The 18,721-nt window shown below is 36.5% G+C and overlaps 2 protein-coding genes and 1 long non-coding RNA gene across 7 annotated transcripts in view; 1 reads left to right on the top strand and 2 right to left on the bottom strand.

Annotated features, from left to right (window-relative positions):
• LOC145548515 (up-regulator of cell proliferation-like) overlaps nt 1-8,944 on the bottom strand; it is a 42,162-nt gene extending 33,218 nt beyond the window's left edge. The window contains exon 1 of one of the 3 annotated variants that reach the window (XM_081599023.1): nt 8,922-8,944. The gene's annotated coding sequence lies outside the window, so the exon portion shown is untranslated. Of the gene's footprint in view, nt 1-279; nt 565-8,921 lie in introns of those variants that run through there. The other 2 variants (XM_081599025.1, XM_081599021.1) reach the window with 2 other exon arrangements.
• On the bottom strand, nt 3,624-18,668 carry LOC108167174 (interferon-induced very large GTPase 1-like). 3 transcript variants are annotated; one of them, XM_081599020.1, is made up of 5 exons: nt 18,526-18,668; nt 18,338-18,439; nt 16,413-16,799; nt 16,242-16,346; nt 3,624-9,047 (listed from the first exon to the last, which is right to left on the bottom strand). In XM_081599020.1, exons 3-5 carry the CDS (start codon nt 16,780-16,782, stop codon nt 4,411-4,413), a joined length of 5,112 nt encoding a protein of 1,703 aa, XP_081455146.1. In that variant the 5' UTR covers nt 16,783-16,799; nt 18,338-18,439; nt 18,526-18,668; the 3' UTR covers nt 3,624-4,410. The 3 variants fall into 3 exon arrangements, with proteins under 3 accessions (XP_081455146.1, XP_081455144.1, XP_081455145.1); XM_081599018.1 differs by having other exon boundaries at nt 16,242-16,799; XM_081599019.1 differs by having other exon boundaries at nt 16,242-16,799; nt 18,403-18,439.
• On the top strand, nt 11,253-12,139 carry LOC145548518 (uncharacterized). Its single transcript, XR_014084520.1, has 3 exons — nt 11,253-11,340; nt 11,446-11,498; nt 11,856-12,139. It is a non-coding gene; the product is annotated as an uncharacterized LOC145548518 (long non-coding RNA).
• Nucleotides 18,669-18,721: the final 53 nt, after the last annotated feature.

Here is an 18,721-nt window from a genome sequence, read left to right as displayed (position 1 = left end):
TAAAATTTGCTCTTAATAATTCACCTGATTAACCCCTGTAAATGACGGTGACTGACCATCTGGAGCACATTGATTAACATTAGTTTGGTATCTTATATTTTATCGGCATCTCATTTAAAATGAAGTTCGAGTAAATCTGTTGGGCGTCACTCGTGCGAATTAGTTTCCTGTCTTTTAGCACTGATAATATCACAGGTTAGCATAACAAGTGAAGGTTAATGCTTTTTTCCCACTCTTATTTAGTTTTTAAAATCAAACAAAACAGCATAAATAGTTTACCGTAGCCGAAGAGCTGCTTCAGCATTGACTGTTTTTGGTAAAAAAAAAAACAAAAAAAAAACAAATGTCCCCCTCCTTCTTCTAACAGAGCTGTAGGTCTGCAGTGCAGACGCCCTTTTTTAGCCTGCTGAAAAACACTTTCACTTTCATTAACACGTTTTCCAAGACTTTCTTGTAAATTACATGGTTTAAAAGACATGGTCTTTCCAGCTCTGTTGTTGGGATATATTTTAAAAGAACTGCAGCTAATGTTTACGGCGTTACGACAGAGGGCCAGGCTAAAAAGAAGAAAACAATACTTGCAGACAGAAAGAAAGAAATTTCTCTTTGCAGTTTTCTGAGTCATTGTCCAAAGTCGCCCCCTGGAGGTCGGTTGGAACAATAATCCAACAAATTGTATTGTAAAATAGATTTACGGTAATACGTTGAAATTTTTTCCTTAACATTGTTAGTAACCAGATTTTTCTACGTTAGATGGTCAAATAATATTCTATAAATAAAAAGAAGAAAGTAATATATTTGTTGATACCATGTCATTATAGTAGAGACATCCACAATCTTGCGTGTTCTGGACGACTTTGTCAAATAGACTTTTACCGCACACAGGCCTGTCTGTCTGTGTCATTGCTGTGAAGTTCTCCTCTACCATTAGCAGAAAAAGTTTATATTTTCTTTCTCTGTTCATCTCACTGCACACAATATCCCAAACAAAGAGTGACAAGCAGTGCAAACATGTTAAGTTCCTTCATTGTCCCACAAATAGGGGTTTATTTTGTAGCCAGCCATTTCAAACATTCAAAACAACATGAAATAGACAATGTTAAAAACAGACAAGGCATACAAACACCAATTCATAAGTAAAACAGAATTAATCTATATGCAATGGAGATTGTGAAAAATTACAATGATTAGTCAGAAAACGTTTGTAATCTTTGGTTTAGACCTCAACTGGTTGCAAGTCCCTTTCCGTCTACCTCAGAGTGCTGACTTACATCAATCAGCTGGTTGCTGTTTGGTCTGTATTTGGACCCAACTACAAATATTCATAAACCCCTTCAAAAGAAAATTTTTAAACTGTAACAAGTCATTATCTAACAAGCTTATCTTTCCAAGAGGGACCCGTCTCCAGAAAAGGACTTGAACCTATGGGACCTTCACTGTGCAGCCATAAGAGGCTCCACAACATATTTATTCCACTTCAGTGCTTGATTGTGTGAATGTTGCTTCTCAGTTCATCTTCAGTGTTTCTCCTCAAAATTCAGGGGGTCAAGCTGCTGCTACAAACCTTAATTTTGGACCAGTACTTCATCCAAAACCTTCTGTGAATCATCTAAATTATTTATGTTAATGTGGAAAGACAGAGTACCAACACAACCACACATTACATAAAAGCTTAAAAGTGCTTTGTGTTTTCTTTAAATAAGACAAAGCAAAGAATGATTTTCATGAAAAAACATCTAACGCCATACATTGCCTTTCTTCTGGTACATTTGCCCTCTACAATGAGAGATTATCAGTGTGATTCTGCTGACTGACTCCACATTAACCAACATCTCCCATGTACTTGTGGACAGATTATTCTTATTTGTTAAGGTCATCCTCACTTCATATTGCTACAGAGAATGATGCTCATTTTATTGTTCAATCAATATTGAATCATTGTAACAACTGTCACTTTCTCACCAAGTTTTAAGCTGATGGTCTCATTTCATCCATGTGCAGATTCAACATTTTGTTTCAGATTTTCTTTGGTTTTTGGTCCTGCAGATGGTGACGGTGAGGGTGGAAATGAAGGACATTCATTCTGTGGACAGCTGTGGTTTATACATATGATCAGATGATGTCATGTGATTGGTTAATTGATCTGTGTGCTTCACGAACATATAGAATAGTAGAAACCAAATGGATATTTTACTCAGCAAAATGTTAAGTTTAATAGTTTTATTCAGTATCCCCAGGTGAAAAAAAGTATACTTTAGTATATTTCAAACATACTTAATTTGTGAAAGTACACTTTAATTTTTCCATGTAATCTTTAGCCTAAAACAATGTAAGTACTGTAGTGTAGTTATGCATGTCATTTACAAAGTATGAATAAAGACTTATGAGTAATTAAAATTCTACTTTATTAGCAATAAATCAAAAATAAAAATTAAGTGTAATTTAAATACATTACTTGTATATTAGTAGTATATTTAAAATATATTAAAAGTATATTTTTAATATAATTCTGACACAATTAGTGCACTCAATATAAAAATGAAGCTGTTGATTACATTTAAAAGTATACTTTAAGTATACTAAGTACAACTTGAAGTTCTTCCAAAAAAGTACATGTAGTATTCTATAAGTTGTAATTTAATACTATTTAAATACTACTAAAGTATACTAAGTACAAAATTAGTTTTTCCAAAATAGTACAGTTTAAGTACCTCAATCAAAGTATGTTAAAATTTAGTATACTAAAGCGTACTTTCTTTTTTACTTGGGAGACTCTGAAGCAAGTACTTTAAGCAAATACTACAATGCACAGACTGAAACATGCGAACTTTTTTTACTCTCTCATATGAGTAAGAAACACAACTTTAATCCCACTAAGTTATGTGATCCTGTAGTGTCTGATAATACACCAGGTCCTGAGATCTCAGGACTTGAGGCATTATTTCTAAATCAAAACTTTATTCTGAAACTGATCCAAAAAGCCAATGCACGAATGCCTGAGCAAGTCAAAATCACAAACTGACGAATGCAAAATGGAAACTTTGTCCCAGTAGAAAAAGACAGTCATAGGTTGGGGTATAAAAAATTTACTGTTTGTGTGCTGTATGGCCCTCCATGTAAGAAATTGTGTTTAATCTCATCTCTCGATTCTTCGACATTCAGCATAAGATTCTTCCAGATCCATAATTTTTTTGTATGGACAGGGTTGAAATAAAATCCTGCTTAGCAAAGTCTTTTCCTGGAGAATCTTTTCATCTGCAGTTTGAAGATGTCCAACCCATCACACATAATTTCTTAAGATTAATGTTTTTAACATACCACTAGAGGGCGTGATTGTGGCATGTTTTAAAGGCCCAGAACGAATATAAAACTGACCAAGCTGAGAGAGAGACAACATTGCTATAACAATATCTATACATTTCAAAATTGAATAAATCAAACTAATGAAAAAATCTGTAAATATTAATTTTGACATTTTTGGACTATTTAAAAATATTCAGTAAATATACCAATACCCAAAAAAAAACCAGAATGAAGGTGTTTGATGGGAATAGTTATAGTTTCTATTCTTGAAACTGTTAAGTTTCAAGGGAAAACTTAATAATAACATCAGACTCCAGCAATGAACAGAAAAACCTGAGAGTTTAATGAAGTGGAGGTGTGATCTATCACATATTCATTTTAGGTGAGCAAAACAAAAATAATGACTTTTTAAAATTCTATTTTCAGTAGAGCAAAAATAAAAAGCTCACGTGAAAGAATATAAATAATACACACATGGAGTAACCAATACATGAAACAAGGAAGTGAACAAATGAACATCAAGAACATAGAGCTATATATCAAAACATTAGAAGTGCTGAAAACATAAGACCCAGACCCAGAAGACAAAGCCAAAAAACCAAAAATATTATACAAAAAAAATAAAGACATTTTATACTAACAAAATATCATGTCTGGTAATAACTGATGTCATGAAGAGTGTTTGACATTAAATATAGATCTGATTTGTTTTCATAACATTGATACATCCATATAGCAACTAAAAACAACTAAAAATAAAAAGATCCTGACATCAAACTTAATTCAATTCAGCGTACTGTATATCATGCTAATTCATAGCAAATGTAATCTGAAGGCATTTCAAACAAGAAAATTAGTCTTTTCTTGTTAATTAGTGAACAAAATCTTGCTAAATGACAACTTCAGATAAAATATTGATGAAATGCTATTAAAAATTTTAAAAATAAGGAGCTATAGTTAAATAGGTTTTAGCCATTTATATTGTCTTAACAAGGATTGAACCCAATGTGTAAATGAGGTAGATTTAAAACAAGACAAAAAAAATTATCTAGGTACTCTAATGGCAAGAAGCAGTGATGTTCTTACAAATAGACAGAAGTTCTGATTTCACTTGATGTAGAACGACTCCTTGAGACTTTTCTTTGCCTGCTCTTTTGTGATTCTCCTCCAAGAATCAGGAATGTCAGCAGGTTGTGCTTTACATGCTTCAGCAAATTCCTTGTTATACTTGGCCATTACATATTTCCAATAATCTGATGACTCAAGGCTCACATCTGGAGGAATATTCCAGTCTGGAAAAATCTCCCTATATTCTTTGTAAGGATGGTACTCACCCTTTGTACCACTGAAGTGAAAATACCTGTTACTGATAACAAGAGAAGAGCAAATGTCAGTCTGTAGTTTATTTGACTCATCCCACCCGACCTGAGCCAAACTCCATGGTCGATGCAGTAAAGCAAAGTGTCGAGTGTGGTTTTCTCCACCTGCATCACAGGGTATTTTGCAGAATGGACACTGTTGACCACAACCAAACACTCTGCTGAAAAGCTCATTCTCTGGTTTCACATGAAGCTGTGAGAGTTTTGTGTCAATCTCTGTGTTTTTAAGCTTTTCTCTAAGAGCTTCTTTCATTTCCTCCACACACATGTTGAGCCAGTGAGCAAACTGTTTCTGGTCAGCATTGTTCAGAACCATGAAGGTATCAAGAGCATCCTGGGAAATCCCCAGTTTATCACAAAGTTCTATGCAGATATTTTCAACAAATGTCTTCAGACTGTCAGTGTTTTCTGTTTTTGCCTTATTGATGGCGGCATTTATGTGGTCGATGCAGAACTTAAGATGTTTGTCCTCAAACTGACAAACTGTAGACCTAGAGGAGAATGTCTCCCTAATTCTCTCAGATATCCAGGATTTTACATAATATTCATATGAATATATGTAGCTCTTAAAGCAGTTGAAGTCACTTTTAGAAATCAGATCCAGTAAAATTGAATAATGGAAAGACATTCGTGTGCTGAACTCCTCTTTTGTCAGCATTTTATCAACAATATCAGGACCAAGAGAACGATAGATGAAATCTTCAACAGCAGGTTTCAAACGTTGCTTTGTGAATTCTTCAGCTTTCTTCTGGCATTGGTCTCTTTCTTGAAACACATCTTTGAAATCTGTGCAAAACGTTTCTTTGTTTTTCTGCAGACATCTGTTAGGATCATTTTCTTGGATGAAATCTTCATGCATTTTCTGGAACTTTCTGGCTGCAGAGCCACAGATGTGTTGTTTCAGAGACACTTCAAACTCAATGTCAGTGTCAATAGCAGCTTTGTTCAGCTTTTCATCAATGATGTGAAGAATATCATGGATGTAAGTATCATGATAATTAGTTTTTCTCTTGATTTTATCACTAATACAGTCATTGCAAGCAGATATTATGCTGTCAGCAATTTCTTGTCTTTCCTTTACATACTTTGTAAACCATCCTGTTACTTGGTTCAATCCTTTGGGTTTGTATGTAAAAGGCTTCAGTCCACAGTTTTTAAGGCTTTTTTCACTCAGTAGTTGGCTTCCCTTGGGTGAAAGATTTTCTTGCAACTGATGGAACACACTGGTGTAGATATCTGAAGCATGCTGTTTAGAGAAAGACAAGGGTTTAAGTGTTTCCGTCCACATCTTATTAAAACTTTCATCAAGTTTCTTGTTGGTCATTTTAGCTTTTTTCTTACAACATTCATCAGTTAAAGCAAAAACTGCTTTCTCAATTTTTCCTCTATAATTGGCCCTGATTTTGTCAAGTTCTTTCAATCCCTCTTTAATATCAGCTGCTGCAGTGACCTGGTTGAACACTGATCTTTCAGTTTGTCGTCTAAGACTCTTTATGCTGTTGGAGAATTCCTCTCTGTATCCTTCAACCAGATAAACATGACCTTCTGGCTGATCAAAGTATTTATTCAGTTTGTCAAGGATCTTTGTCTCCCACTTGGTCAGCTCTGTGGTTGCTTCAGTTTTCAACTTAGTGATGAATTCATTCATATCAGATATTTCAGACGTTGCAGCAACTGTACCAAAATTGGAAATTCTTGTCTCTGCTTTGGTGACCCAACTGTACATTTCTTTTTTGAACTCCCACTCCCATTTGTTGTACTCTGTGCAGAGCCTCATGTAAGCATCAGCCACCAGGCTGTTTCTGAAGCTGAAGATGAAGTTTTCATGTTTTACTGCGTTCCACAGGCTGGTCATCCACTCTCTGAACTCCAAGATGTTATTAGAAGTTGACCCACACTTTCCCAGCTGTTGGATGATGTTTTTCTTGAGTTCATAGACAGCCTCACTGTATCCTGCATTGACTGGAGCCATTGGTGGGTTTCCATTCCAGAGTCCAGGAATGTAGCAGTTCCCAGTGTCTGGATTATACTCCATCACATCAGTGAAGCTCTTGTTCTTCTCTTTCTTCTCCATCTTAGCTGCTGCCTGGGTCATCTCATCCAGCTGTTCTAACAGCAGCTTCCTGTCTCTCAGGTTCTTCTCATGGGCTGAAACATCAGAAACGTTCTGGTGAACAAACTGACATTTAGGCTTTTTGCCGACCTCCTTCATCCTGAGGAAAGCATGCACCACTATCTGCAGGATGTCTTTCATCTCTGTTGAATTCTCCATTGCAATATTGATAATGGTGATGTCACTTAGACCAACAACAAGTGTTGCCAGCTCATTGTCATGCTCATAGCTGTTATCCAGCTGTGCTAGCTCTGGTGACTTTAAGCCTTCAGTGTCGATGATCATCATGAAGTCACAGTTGAGAACTTTCTTGAAGTCTTCATTGACTTTGATGAGCAGCATGAAGGCACCTCCAGTGCATCGACCACTGCTGACTGCAAACTGGACTCCAAACATGGTGTTAAGGAGAGTGGACTTCCCTGTGCTCTGAACTCCAAGAACTGTGACGACCAGGATCTTGTTCTTTGGAGACACCAAGTCATTGAGCTGAGAGAGAACATCACTCACCCATCTGAGAGGAATGTTGGAAGAATCTCCATCTACAAGCTCAAGAGGAAATCCATCCAGCAACAACTGAGCACAGAGTTTGGGCAGATGTTGCAGTTGTTGACGTGATGGATCTGTTTCTGGAAGGTAAAGAGAAGCTTCGTAGATCTGACCCATTTCACGGAAGAAGTGCTCAATTCCCAGTGAGCTGCTGGAAAGTTGTTGGTCAATTTTTTTGATCTCCTGTTTGTTTTCTGATTCCTTGCACTTCTTTTTGTACATTTCTCTCAAGTTTAATAGTTTTATACGAGACTGATTGTCAAGATTTATCTTCATCCATTTCAGGAAGTAGCGCCTTTCTTTTTCCTGGCTGGATATAGCACTAATGAAGCATGACATTGCTTTGGACATTGCATGAACATTCTGCTTTTTCCTCAGTTCTTTTCTCTCTCTCTGAAGTTTGCATTTGTAATCTTCTATGTTTTCAGAACCAACTTTTCGAAGACGAAATTCTTCCTTTTCCAAGCAAGTCAGTTCTTTCCATATTTGACCTTGTAAAGGAAGTTGATCTTCTTTGTATTTCAGTGTGTCTTGAATCTCTGCAGTGATTTTATATGCTTTCATCTTTCCAACCTGGCACTCTGGAGAGTCTTCATCAACTTTGATTCCCAGTTTTTTAGCAACATCAGCCATCTGTTCTATAGACATCTTCCTCTGTGGGTTATTAACTACATCACTGACTCTTTTTCTGAATAGTTTGACAAAATCTGCATCATTTGTCTGTTTTGTCTTTATGAGAATGTTGTTTTTCGTCAAGCCCAGACTGGTTGCAATTTTTTTAACAGAATCAACTCTAAAGTTTTTGCTCTGTTGGTTTCCAACCAAGAAAATCTGAACTTTGTGGTTTCTGTTCATCAGCAGTTTGTAGTCAGAATCCAGCTGGTCAAAGAAAACAAAAACTGCAGCAGATGTCTGACACAAAAAGCAGAATTGTGTTTCAAATGAAGCAATGTCTCCACGAAGGTTAGCTATAGCAACTGGTTCACTGAAGATGTCCATGTTTTTGTTTCCACAGGGAAGGTACCAGGTCATTTCAGTCAGTCCATTGGATATTCTTCTCTGAACGTCTCCACACTCCAGGTTGTGGTGAACAAAGGTGTCATCTGGGTTGTTTAAAAGTTTATTAAGGATCTCTGATTTGGACAGAGAGCCCTCACCCAATCTCACAAATGAGATCATTGGAAGTTCAGAAAGAACTATTCTTTCTTTGATGAAGCCTTTTGATTCTGAAAGATTTGGAGGTCTATACTCCTTAACAATGTCTCTCATGGCCCACAGCATGAGGGTGCACTGCTGTGTATCACAGTTAGGAAGCAGCAGAGGAACAGAGAACTGACACATGGACATTTTTAGAGCTAATTCTTGATGAACAAACCCATCAGAACACAGGAAGAGAGCAGTGATTAAATCAAGAGGATTTAGAGAGTCAATGATGTTTTGACAGGCAAATAGATCATTAAAATCAAACTCATCGGTTAACAAATCATCACTGTTAGAATCTGAGGTGCATTTTATCTTTCTAGATGTTACATTCAACATAATCAGTTTCTTGAAAAAATACCATGGAAGATCAGATTTACACTTTGGAGGCTCATCATTGATGGTTTTCTCATTGATCTCCAGTATCTTGCTGAGTGATAGTTTCTCCTTGTAGAACTGATCCAATCCCAGATCCAGGTCCTCCAAAAGCTTCCCAAGGTCAGTTCCTGTGGAATACAAACAGGCTGTAATGTTTTTAAGGTAAATCTAAAAATAGTGTTTTTAAATTATGATGGAAAAAATTTACATAAAATGCTTTAGATAACATTAAAAATTTTTTTTAGATTATATACTATGAAGAAAAACTATAAAATAGACGTATTAACAATGTAGCCCTGGGATTTTTTTAGTCCTGCAGTAATATTTGCCCGTCTATTATTTTAAGTTGTTATTTTTGACATTTGTTTTTCAGATTATCATTGTCCTTTGTTACTGTGATTTTAACTATGGAAATCTGCCTGAAAGATTTCTATTTACTTGTTGTGATAGTTGCTTTCTGCCTCTGCCATTTATCACATTCGCTGCACAGGACGAAAAATGGGATTTTCAACAGCTATTGACACCTTGTTCTGCCGTGCGCATGGAGATTGAGGGCTTTCGGCAAGAGGTTTTTTTCAGAGACGAACACTGCCAAAAATGGTCAAAAACGCTGTGTGTCTGTGTTCCCCTATCACCTCCCTCCCCTTGTGCCTAGCAGAGGTTTTCGTATTTAAATGAACTTGCTGAGTTCATTTGACTCGGTGCTCAACAGGCGCTCATTTTGTAGCTAATCCTTTTTCATTTCTGTTCACCATAAAGAAGTATGTTTGGAGAAAGAATATTAAAACAATCCATCTTATCCATTAAATATATATATTACATGCGTGTTAGGAGCACTGGAAAACTTAGTATTGGTTGAATTGATGATGTAAAAGAAAAATATGCATGATTACATACAATAGACTTTTGTGAAATGTGATCTTACTTTGACATTCCTCCTATCTGAAGATTTATCTTGTGATGGGAGGAATTGCACAACTTAATCAAAAATAATAATAAAAACCATGTTCCAGAGTGGTAGATTGTACATAAAGTATTTTTGTGAATAATATTCAAACTAATGTTAATGTTCACTGATTGCTTTAAAGACCCAGAGTCATGCTATATTGGAGTGGTAGTGGTCATTCCACATCACAATACAGGACTTAAGAAACTACAGATTTTTCAGTATTCAGTTGCTTAACTCTCAAGTTTAAATTGAAGAACAAAATGGTCGAAAGTTTGTGATACCTTCTGATAGAGTATAAACATTTGTATTTTTTTTCAAAGTTTTGTTAGTTAAGCATTAAATATAACTCATGGATTGTGAATCATATTCTGTACAAACTAAAAAGGAGACAGCTCAAAGTAGAATTGAGTAAATAAACATCTACACATTTAAAAACATTTTAGCAATTAATTATAATAAAAATAAAATATACTGTCACGTAACTTGAAAAAATAACTTTTAGAATGTCTTTTTTTCTGTCAACTTTCATTTAACGCTCCAGTCCAATTGATGGCAGTAATGCGCTTTCACAGTCGGTCAAGCAGCCGCCATTAAACTTTGAACTTAGATTTGCACTGGTGGTAACGAGTGCTAACTGCCTACACCCAACATGAAAGAAAATACCCGTGCGTTGTGTGAAATGGTGGAAAAAGTCCTATTTCACGGAGTTACCTTTTCAGTATCGTTTTGATATTAAGCAATGTTCCGGTGGAAAACGACAGATGACACCGCTGCGGTCCAACAAGGCTGAACTCACGGTAAGAAAGCTTTTATAAATAGCACGTATAGCAAGGCGAGTTGCTTTGTTTGTTTCTTACAGAAAGCGGTCTGTCGTTTTCTAAATGCCGAAACAAGTGTAGGGTGAGATTTTGTATTGTAATCTCTATTACAAGTGATGTTCTGAACTCTTAAAAATATTCGTATCTTCTTTGGTTTTTTCAGACCTGAAAAATGGCCAAGCCGTACCAGCCAGACCTCAGACCACGGTGCCGAGGAGCTCTTACGGAGTTCACCAGGATGAAGAGAAATTCAGTAAGTTATGATTTCACATTTAGTGAATAGTGAACACTCGCATATTTGTAAGGAAAACTGATTTTCCCGTTATTTTATTTATTTTGTTATAACGCAGTACAGCAAGGCAGAGTGTGGAACGCAGTAAATATCTACAAAATGGCGGACGGATATGATGACAAAGTCATGAAGCCGGTATGTATAATCACTGCGTTGATTCCCGACTGTACAATGGTTGGTTGAGAATAATTTTAACTTATTATTTACTTATGTATTTTTGAGAAGGCGATATATTTGCTACAATATTTTTTTAATTTTACATTTATTTCCGCAGACTCCACAGGATGAGAGTCACATTTGTGTCAATCAGACTCTTAAGGAACGTTCTGATGTCCGTGATGAGGACAGAGATGCAACTGTGTGTGAGTATCTACTATTTTAGAATGTTGATATTTTATGCTTCAATATTGTTTATGTATATAATGTCATTATGCTAAGTATTGACAATGCACAAAAATGTTTTCCAGCTGCATCCAGGACCTACTGCCAGTCATCCGGATGTAGCTAAAGAAAGAAGCAGGTAAGATTTATTATTAAGCTAGAGATGTCACAATTCCTTGAATGATTAAAATACTATGATTTATTCAAATCCATCAAAGCAAATTATCTGCCTCAGAGTTTGTTGAACTATGTTTTACTATTTATTACTAACTACTTTTAATTCTTTTCTTCCAATTGTTTCCAAGGGTTTTCTCTTTTTCATTAAAGTTTTTATTTTTTGTAAGAATGTATTAATGTGTTTTTTTTTGTTTGTTTGTTAGTTTTAATGTCTTATGTGTGCATACTAAGCTGGAAGTTGCCAAACAATTTCACTGTAGTTTCATAATGACTAAAAGATGCCTGTAGCTCATAATGATTGTCTGTTCTGTGTTAACAGCTGATGGAGGAAGGCAGAGAGTACTGGCAGCAGAGGAGGTGGCATTCTGGGAGGATGGCAGCTATGAGGCGGTGTCAGGATGGACCCCAAGTTCCTCCAACCAGAAGCTCAGTGACATCAAGACTACATTACAGGAAGAGATGTCAGGTCCACGCTACAGGAGAGATGTTGGGCCTGTCCTGAACACAGCATAATGTTTGATCATGTTTGGACAAAAAAACACTGCCAGATGGTCCAGAAATGGACAAGCATTTGTCTTATTTTGTGTGTAAACAGTAAAAAAAAAAAAATGAAATAAAGAAAAAAAAACTTCTCTCTTTTATGTTCCTCATATGTGAACATGTTGCATATAAGCAATATCAAATGAATATATTTTAATACAGCATTTATTTTTTATTTAGATTTTTTAAAATACAGCATTAAAAATTTTAATGATTGGGGCGGGGTTTATTTATAAAGACTTAAGTGCTATCCAATGGGCACACATCAACCAACCAATCACATGTCAATGATGAACTCTGATGTTACTGTTTTTCATCCAATGACTGAGAATCCACGTGAGTCTGCTGAAGCGCCTTTGCATATGCTTTGCATATTCGTATGCTAAGTAAAGTCGTTAACACCTCTCGCTCCCCCGCACCGCCACTCCCCCCTCCAAGGATTCCGCAATCGACAGATTTCGACTCCTGTGAGTGAAAATGTAGACTGTCGATATCTGTCGCTGACTAGCTGCCTTTGCGTCAGAATACAGGGTCAAAAATCCCACTTTTCGTCCAGTGCTGGTCTTGTGGGTTTGCTTGAAATTGGTTTTGTGCACAAGCTTCCTTTTTTTCAAAACACTGTAAAGTTATTTTGTTCATGCTCTCACGATCAATCATTTAAACCAGTTTTAAAATCTCTGTATGTTTTCTAACAAATTTTTTAGGCAGTAGTGGCCTTTATTACAAGAATTCTTAACCTTTTTGACCTTGTGTCCAAAAAAGGCCAATTTGGGTACAAGTCCAAATTGGCCTTGTGCCCATTTCTATATTAATGGGCACAAGGCCGGTGCGTCTTCCCCACTGTAAGACGCACCGGATTATAAGACCTGGCTTGGTCAGGTTTACCAAACTGACCTGGCTTTTGTTTTATTTGAAAATCCTATCCATGTATGGTTAGCCAACAAAACAGAATATAATTACAGCATTATGTGATAATTGCAAGTTTTATTTATTATTTGCACGCAAACCTGCACATAAAATATTCTGAACAGGCCAGTAATTAATGGAACGGATCAAACTGCAACTACAGTAAAATTAAAGGCTCCCGATAGGCCTTTTACCATCATTCGACAGGTTATTAGAGCCATTGTAATTAGAGAAAAAAGGAAGAGTATATGTCTGCCAAAAAACTCAGAAATTCTGAGATGAAAAGTTCTAGAAAAAACATGAATTTGAACAGTTGAAAATTTTTTACTTAAAACTCAGAAATTGAAAATCTCAATTTTATGTTTTTTTCTAGAAAACTTTGGTGGCAATATACTCCTTTTTTATATTAACAGTGTCCCTAATATGCGTTGTGCCGTCAAGATAACTTAAGACTCAAAAAACCTGAGGAAAATGTGAAAATTGGTTAAGTTAAATTATGTGCTCAAAAATAAAAACATTGAAATAAATAAGTAAAATCAAATGTTTTGTAAAAAAAAAAAGAACATAAAAATTTTAAGTTCAAATGAAAATATAGCTTAATAATCTCTAAATTAATTTGAAAACTGCTTCAACAGCAAGATCCAGAAGTTATCATCCATATATGCGATAAATAAACAAAAGTCACAACAGTTTATCTTCTGACGAACTATGACTATATTTTTTATTTGCGTCTTAGTGAAACTCCTGGGCCTCTGGGATGCAATCAGATCCAGTCTAGGTGCGATGGGGAAAGGCTCACTCTAGTAGAGCCTCCAATAGCTCTGAGCGTTTCGGGTTTTGGACTTTGCCAGGACCGTTTAGAGACTTTTGGAGGGACAGGGGCTCAAATTTAAAAAGGGAGCACATTGAACAAGATCTTAAAACAGCATACAAATACATAGTTCTAGAAAAGTTCTGGAAAAAACATGAACATGAATTTGAAAAGTTCATATTAATCAAGAATCAAGATCTAGAATTATAAGACTGAGTTCAATATAAAGTTGATGTACTCAGTAGTTGCTGGTATGTGCCCCTTCATGGTTTACTCAATGTAAATATTATGGGACTTCTACCAATGTGCTCCAAAAGCAGGTCGTTCATTTATAATGGTTTCATTATGCGTCACAATCTGTCATATTTCAACAGTCAGTTGACTCAGATAAGCAAGCTATAGTTTAACATGATCAGAAAATTATGTATAATTCAATTAACCGTAAATTTAAATGAGTATTTATGGGACCATTAATCTTAATAACACAACATAATACTAAACTACAAAGAGAAAAGGTTATGGGAATTTAATTGTTTGTTCACACAAATAAAATGGCAGTAGGGCTGGGTTATATGTACCCAGCCCTACTGCGTTGAGCCACAACAGGTCTAGCTACTACGGTAAGCAGCCTCCGACTTTATTTTCGCCCGTAGAAGAAGAAGCGCGCGGTGCATGCTGGGATAGTTGTCAGAACGCTGGTTTGTTAATAAAGTTTGACTGACCTATCTGACTGCGTCAACGTTGGATGCAAATTAGTAAGTGGGGGCATTGAAACTTGAGCTCTTTCAGGATCACCAGGAGCAGTGTTGAAACTCCTACGTTCTGGTTTTCTTATACACTGTTTTCATATGAGGGCAAGTAAAACCGGTTAAAATGAGGCTCAAGTGTAAAAAGTGCTTGGAGTGGTCAGTATGGCTAAAAAAAACTCGTCATGGGTTCAGTCTATTGTCATCAAATTGTATTAAATTCTGTTTAATACAATTTGTATTAAATCGCCTCCGCCCCTCCCTTACTCCCCATTCCACTGCCATTCTTGTTCACTGTCTTGTGACATCACGCCATGACTATTGCAACTCCCTTCTGTTTGGTCTCACCCAGAAATCTCTTCATAAGCTCCAATTGGTCCAGAATTCAGCTGCCCGTATCATTACCAAAACCCCATCCATGCACCACATCACTCCTGTCCTGCAAAGACTCCATTGGCTGCCCACCAAGTTCCGCATAGAATACAAAATTCTTCTGTACACTTTCAAGGCCCTTTACAATCTCTCCCCACCATATCTTTCAAATCTTATTCATATTGCCATTCCCTCTCGCTCCCTCAGATCATCCTCCTCTATCCATTTCACTGTCCCCTCTGCCCGTCTCACCACCATGGGGAGCAGAGCTTTCAGTCGCTCTGCTCCCTAACTATGGAACTCATTACCACCATACCTTAGAAACATAAAGTCATTATCAAATTTTAAAACCGAACTCAAAACACACCTTTTTAGATCTGCCTTTTCCACATGACACAATTGGTTTGCCTGATTTTACATAGATTTTATATAGATACATTGTTTTGTTTTATTTATTTCTATCTATTTTTAATTGTTATATTTTATTTGTTTCTGTCACTATTTTTTTACTCTTGTACGGTGTCCTTGAGTGCCAGAAAGGCGCCTTTGAAATAAAATGTATTATTATTATTATTATTATTAATAAATAAATAGTCAAATTATGGCTTTCAATTGAAAAATATACATTTTATTTGATAACCTTTATTATTTTAATTTGTATTCAGTAAGTCTATCCATCTTATGTTTTGGTTCTTTTGGGGTATAATGTGTTAGAACAGTTAAAGGTACGACAGTATCATATTTTCCCCACTGTAAGACGCACCGGATTATAAGGTGCACCTTCAATGAATGGCCTATTTTAAAACTTTTTTCATATATTAGGCGCACCGCATTATAAGGCGCATAGAATAGACACTACAGTAGAGGCTGGAGTTATGTTATGCACCCACTAGATGGAGCTGCACTAAAGGTAATGTCAACAAAACAGTCCGAGTCCGGTCGGCGAGGAGAGCCTTCCGCGACTGGGCCGGGGCGTGGTCGGACGATGGTCGCCGTTCTCCATTCGCGCACAGCATGTTGGTGGAGAATGTGGTGCTAAATGACCTGCAGATGACCTGATTATCAGGTTGGTAGGTAGATAGGTCAGTCAAACTTTATTAACAAACCAGCGTTCTGACAACTATCCCACCATGCACCGCACGCTTCTTCTTCTACGGGCGAAAATGAAGTTGGTGGCTGCTTACCGTAGTAGCTAGACCTGTTGTGGCTCAATATTTGTCCGTATATAATTATATTATATATATTATAAGACGCACTGTCGGCTTTTGAGGAAATTGAAGGTTTTTGGTGCGTCTTATAGTGCGGAAAATACGGTAATCAGACTTTTTACCTCTTCTGATGTGTCCAGACTTCAACAGCAGCTCTCTGACCTGTTCCCATCCCTCATCTTTATTGTTGAAAAGATGAATCCTCCATGAAAATCTTCTGACTACGTCTGGAAGTAAACTTGATTTATAGTTTGAAATGTAATTTGACAATGATGTCCTTAAAGTATCTCCACCTGTGAAGAGCAGGTAACAGTTTTTCATCCTCTGAGACCCAAGAACTCTGGTTGTTGCCTCTACAGTTTTCTGATCTTCTTCAGTGAATCGATCAATTTTAAAAGCCAGTAGGAAAAGGGAAGGCATGGACTCCTGGAGGAAATATTGACAGAAGTTTTTAATCTGCTCCTCTGATCCTGAAATATCTGGGGTGTCAATGACTGTCACATGTTTCCCAAACACTGTTCCTGTTTCCATTGTGACATGTTTGGTGACTGGTCCAAATGATGCTCTGGATTCAAACGCTGCTCGTCCTAAAATGGTGTTTGCTGAAGCACTTTTTCCAACTCCCGTTTTTCCCAGAAGGACGATGGAGAGATGATCATCCATGATGGAACATTAGAAATCTGTGAAATGCAACAGAAAGAATTACTACATTTTCAGAACTGAGATTGAAGATACACAGTTCATACATAACAGTAACTACATAAAATATCAAAATGAGAAGCAACTTATGGTCACCAAAAATACATTTAAAATATTTTTCATTTTCTGGTTTTCATTATTCCAGCTACTAAAAAGTGAGCCTCTGGTATCTTGGAGTTGCAGTTACTGTAAATGTGCACAATATTTAGTAAGAATAATTTCTAATTTCTAATGTGCCTATTTAAAAATAAAATTAAGTTACTTATTCCCTTTCTGGCATTTGAGACCACTCTATCTCTCTTGCTTGTTATTGGCTTTAAAGAGGTGATGCAAAAGTTGAGCTTGGATTCCTGGAAAGGAAAACTTGTACTATAAGAATTATAAATTATTATAGTCTAACTTTATACATCTATCTAGTAAAAGTAGCAAAATTGTATGTTTACGGTTCTATCTTTATGTTTCTGCTCAAATTTAATGTAAATTTGTTTAAATCCATATTATTTGGCCTAAGCCCTCTCACTGCTGGCTTCTTTCGGTCAAACAGTCCTTAGCCAGTTGGTTGGATTCTCCTATTGGTTTAAAACAGTACAGCTTTTCATCACTCAGCCCTGTGTTCGGATATAAAAGCATCTCACTCAGACACACGGCCCCGCCCGCCCAGTGGCAAGGCATGAGTTGGAGAATTGATCGATAGTATTAGTCTGCATAATAAATGCTTGATTTGTAATACATATTAAGAACTTGCTGCTGTACTGCAGGGGTTTGTCACCATAAAAGTCTCTTCGGTAACACTTTATTTGAAGGGGGGTGAATAAGACTGTCATGACACTTTCATAAACATGACTAAACACCTGTCATGAACATGAATAAGTCTTCGTGCATATTTATGACTGTTGTCACAAAGTGTCATTCGGTAAATTATGACACTTTTAATACAAAGTTGACATTATTCCAAATGTCTTTGCTATGACAACTTGACATTAACCAAGAAACATTACTGATATAAATTTGTTATAAAAGTATTACTGATTGCACTTTAAAAATTAGATAACTTTATGTTATTAAAGGTAAAGTTTAAACAGTAATGATTTATAGGTAGATCTTCTTCAGTGATATATATATATATATATATATATATATATATATACACACACACACACAAAGAATTTAAAACTGTTTTCACCCCTGCCCATAGGGGTATCAAACTCCAATCCTGGAGGGCTGGTGTCCTGAATACTTTTTGTTTTGTTTCCCCAAGTTTAAAACACCTGAATGGAAAGACTGAATCCCCTCCTCCAGGATTCTGCTAGTGTCCTAACTTGTGTGATTCAGGTGCGCTTACAGAGAAGCAGCTGAAAGTTGCTTAACTCCAGTTCCACACATGTGGCCTACGACTTTACGTCTCCTCGTTTAAACAAATGTAACTTTTAAGTGTGGAAAAAACAACTCTTTGACCAATGGAGAAAAAAACGGTCAATGCTCCGATCAAAACGTGAAAAGCTAACGGTACATTACTTACTGCTCCGCACAGCACGCCACACTGAGGCCTCCAGATGAATACATGTAATTAGAAGCTGGACCTACCATCCACCATCCTTCGTCCTGTCTGCTCCTCGGTGGCCTTTTTATATAAACAAGTACGAAACGTTAGTGTCAGAAAATATGTATATTTTCCCAACTGACAGCTAGCTAGCCAGCTAGACTCACCTCTTCGGAAGAAAGTTCATTTTCACTGGAAGAAACGAGAATTAAGTGTCGAGACTGAATATTCTAAGTTCCGTTACTTTCGTTTACGTTCAGTGTTGCGCTGCTGCGTCTAACGGTTTTAGGGTGTAGCCGTTTCCTGACAAGTCGTCCAGAAGCACGTTTTCAAAATAAAAGCACAGCAGAGTTTTAATCTGAC

Source organism: Poecilia reticulata, chromosome 18 (assembly GCF_904066995.2).
Source record: "Poecilia reticulata chromosome 18, P_reticulata-male-v2, whole genome shotgun sequence".
In the NCBI taxonomy this organism is placed as follows: Eukaryota; Metazoa; Chordata; class Actinopteri; order Cyprinodontiformes; family Poeciliidae; genus Poecilia; species Poecilia reticulata.
Note: the sequence above shows the minus strand (reverse complement) of the source record. Positions and strands in the feature narration are given on the sequence as shown.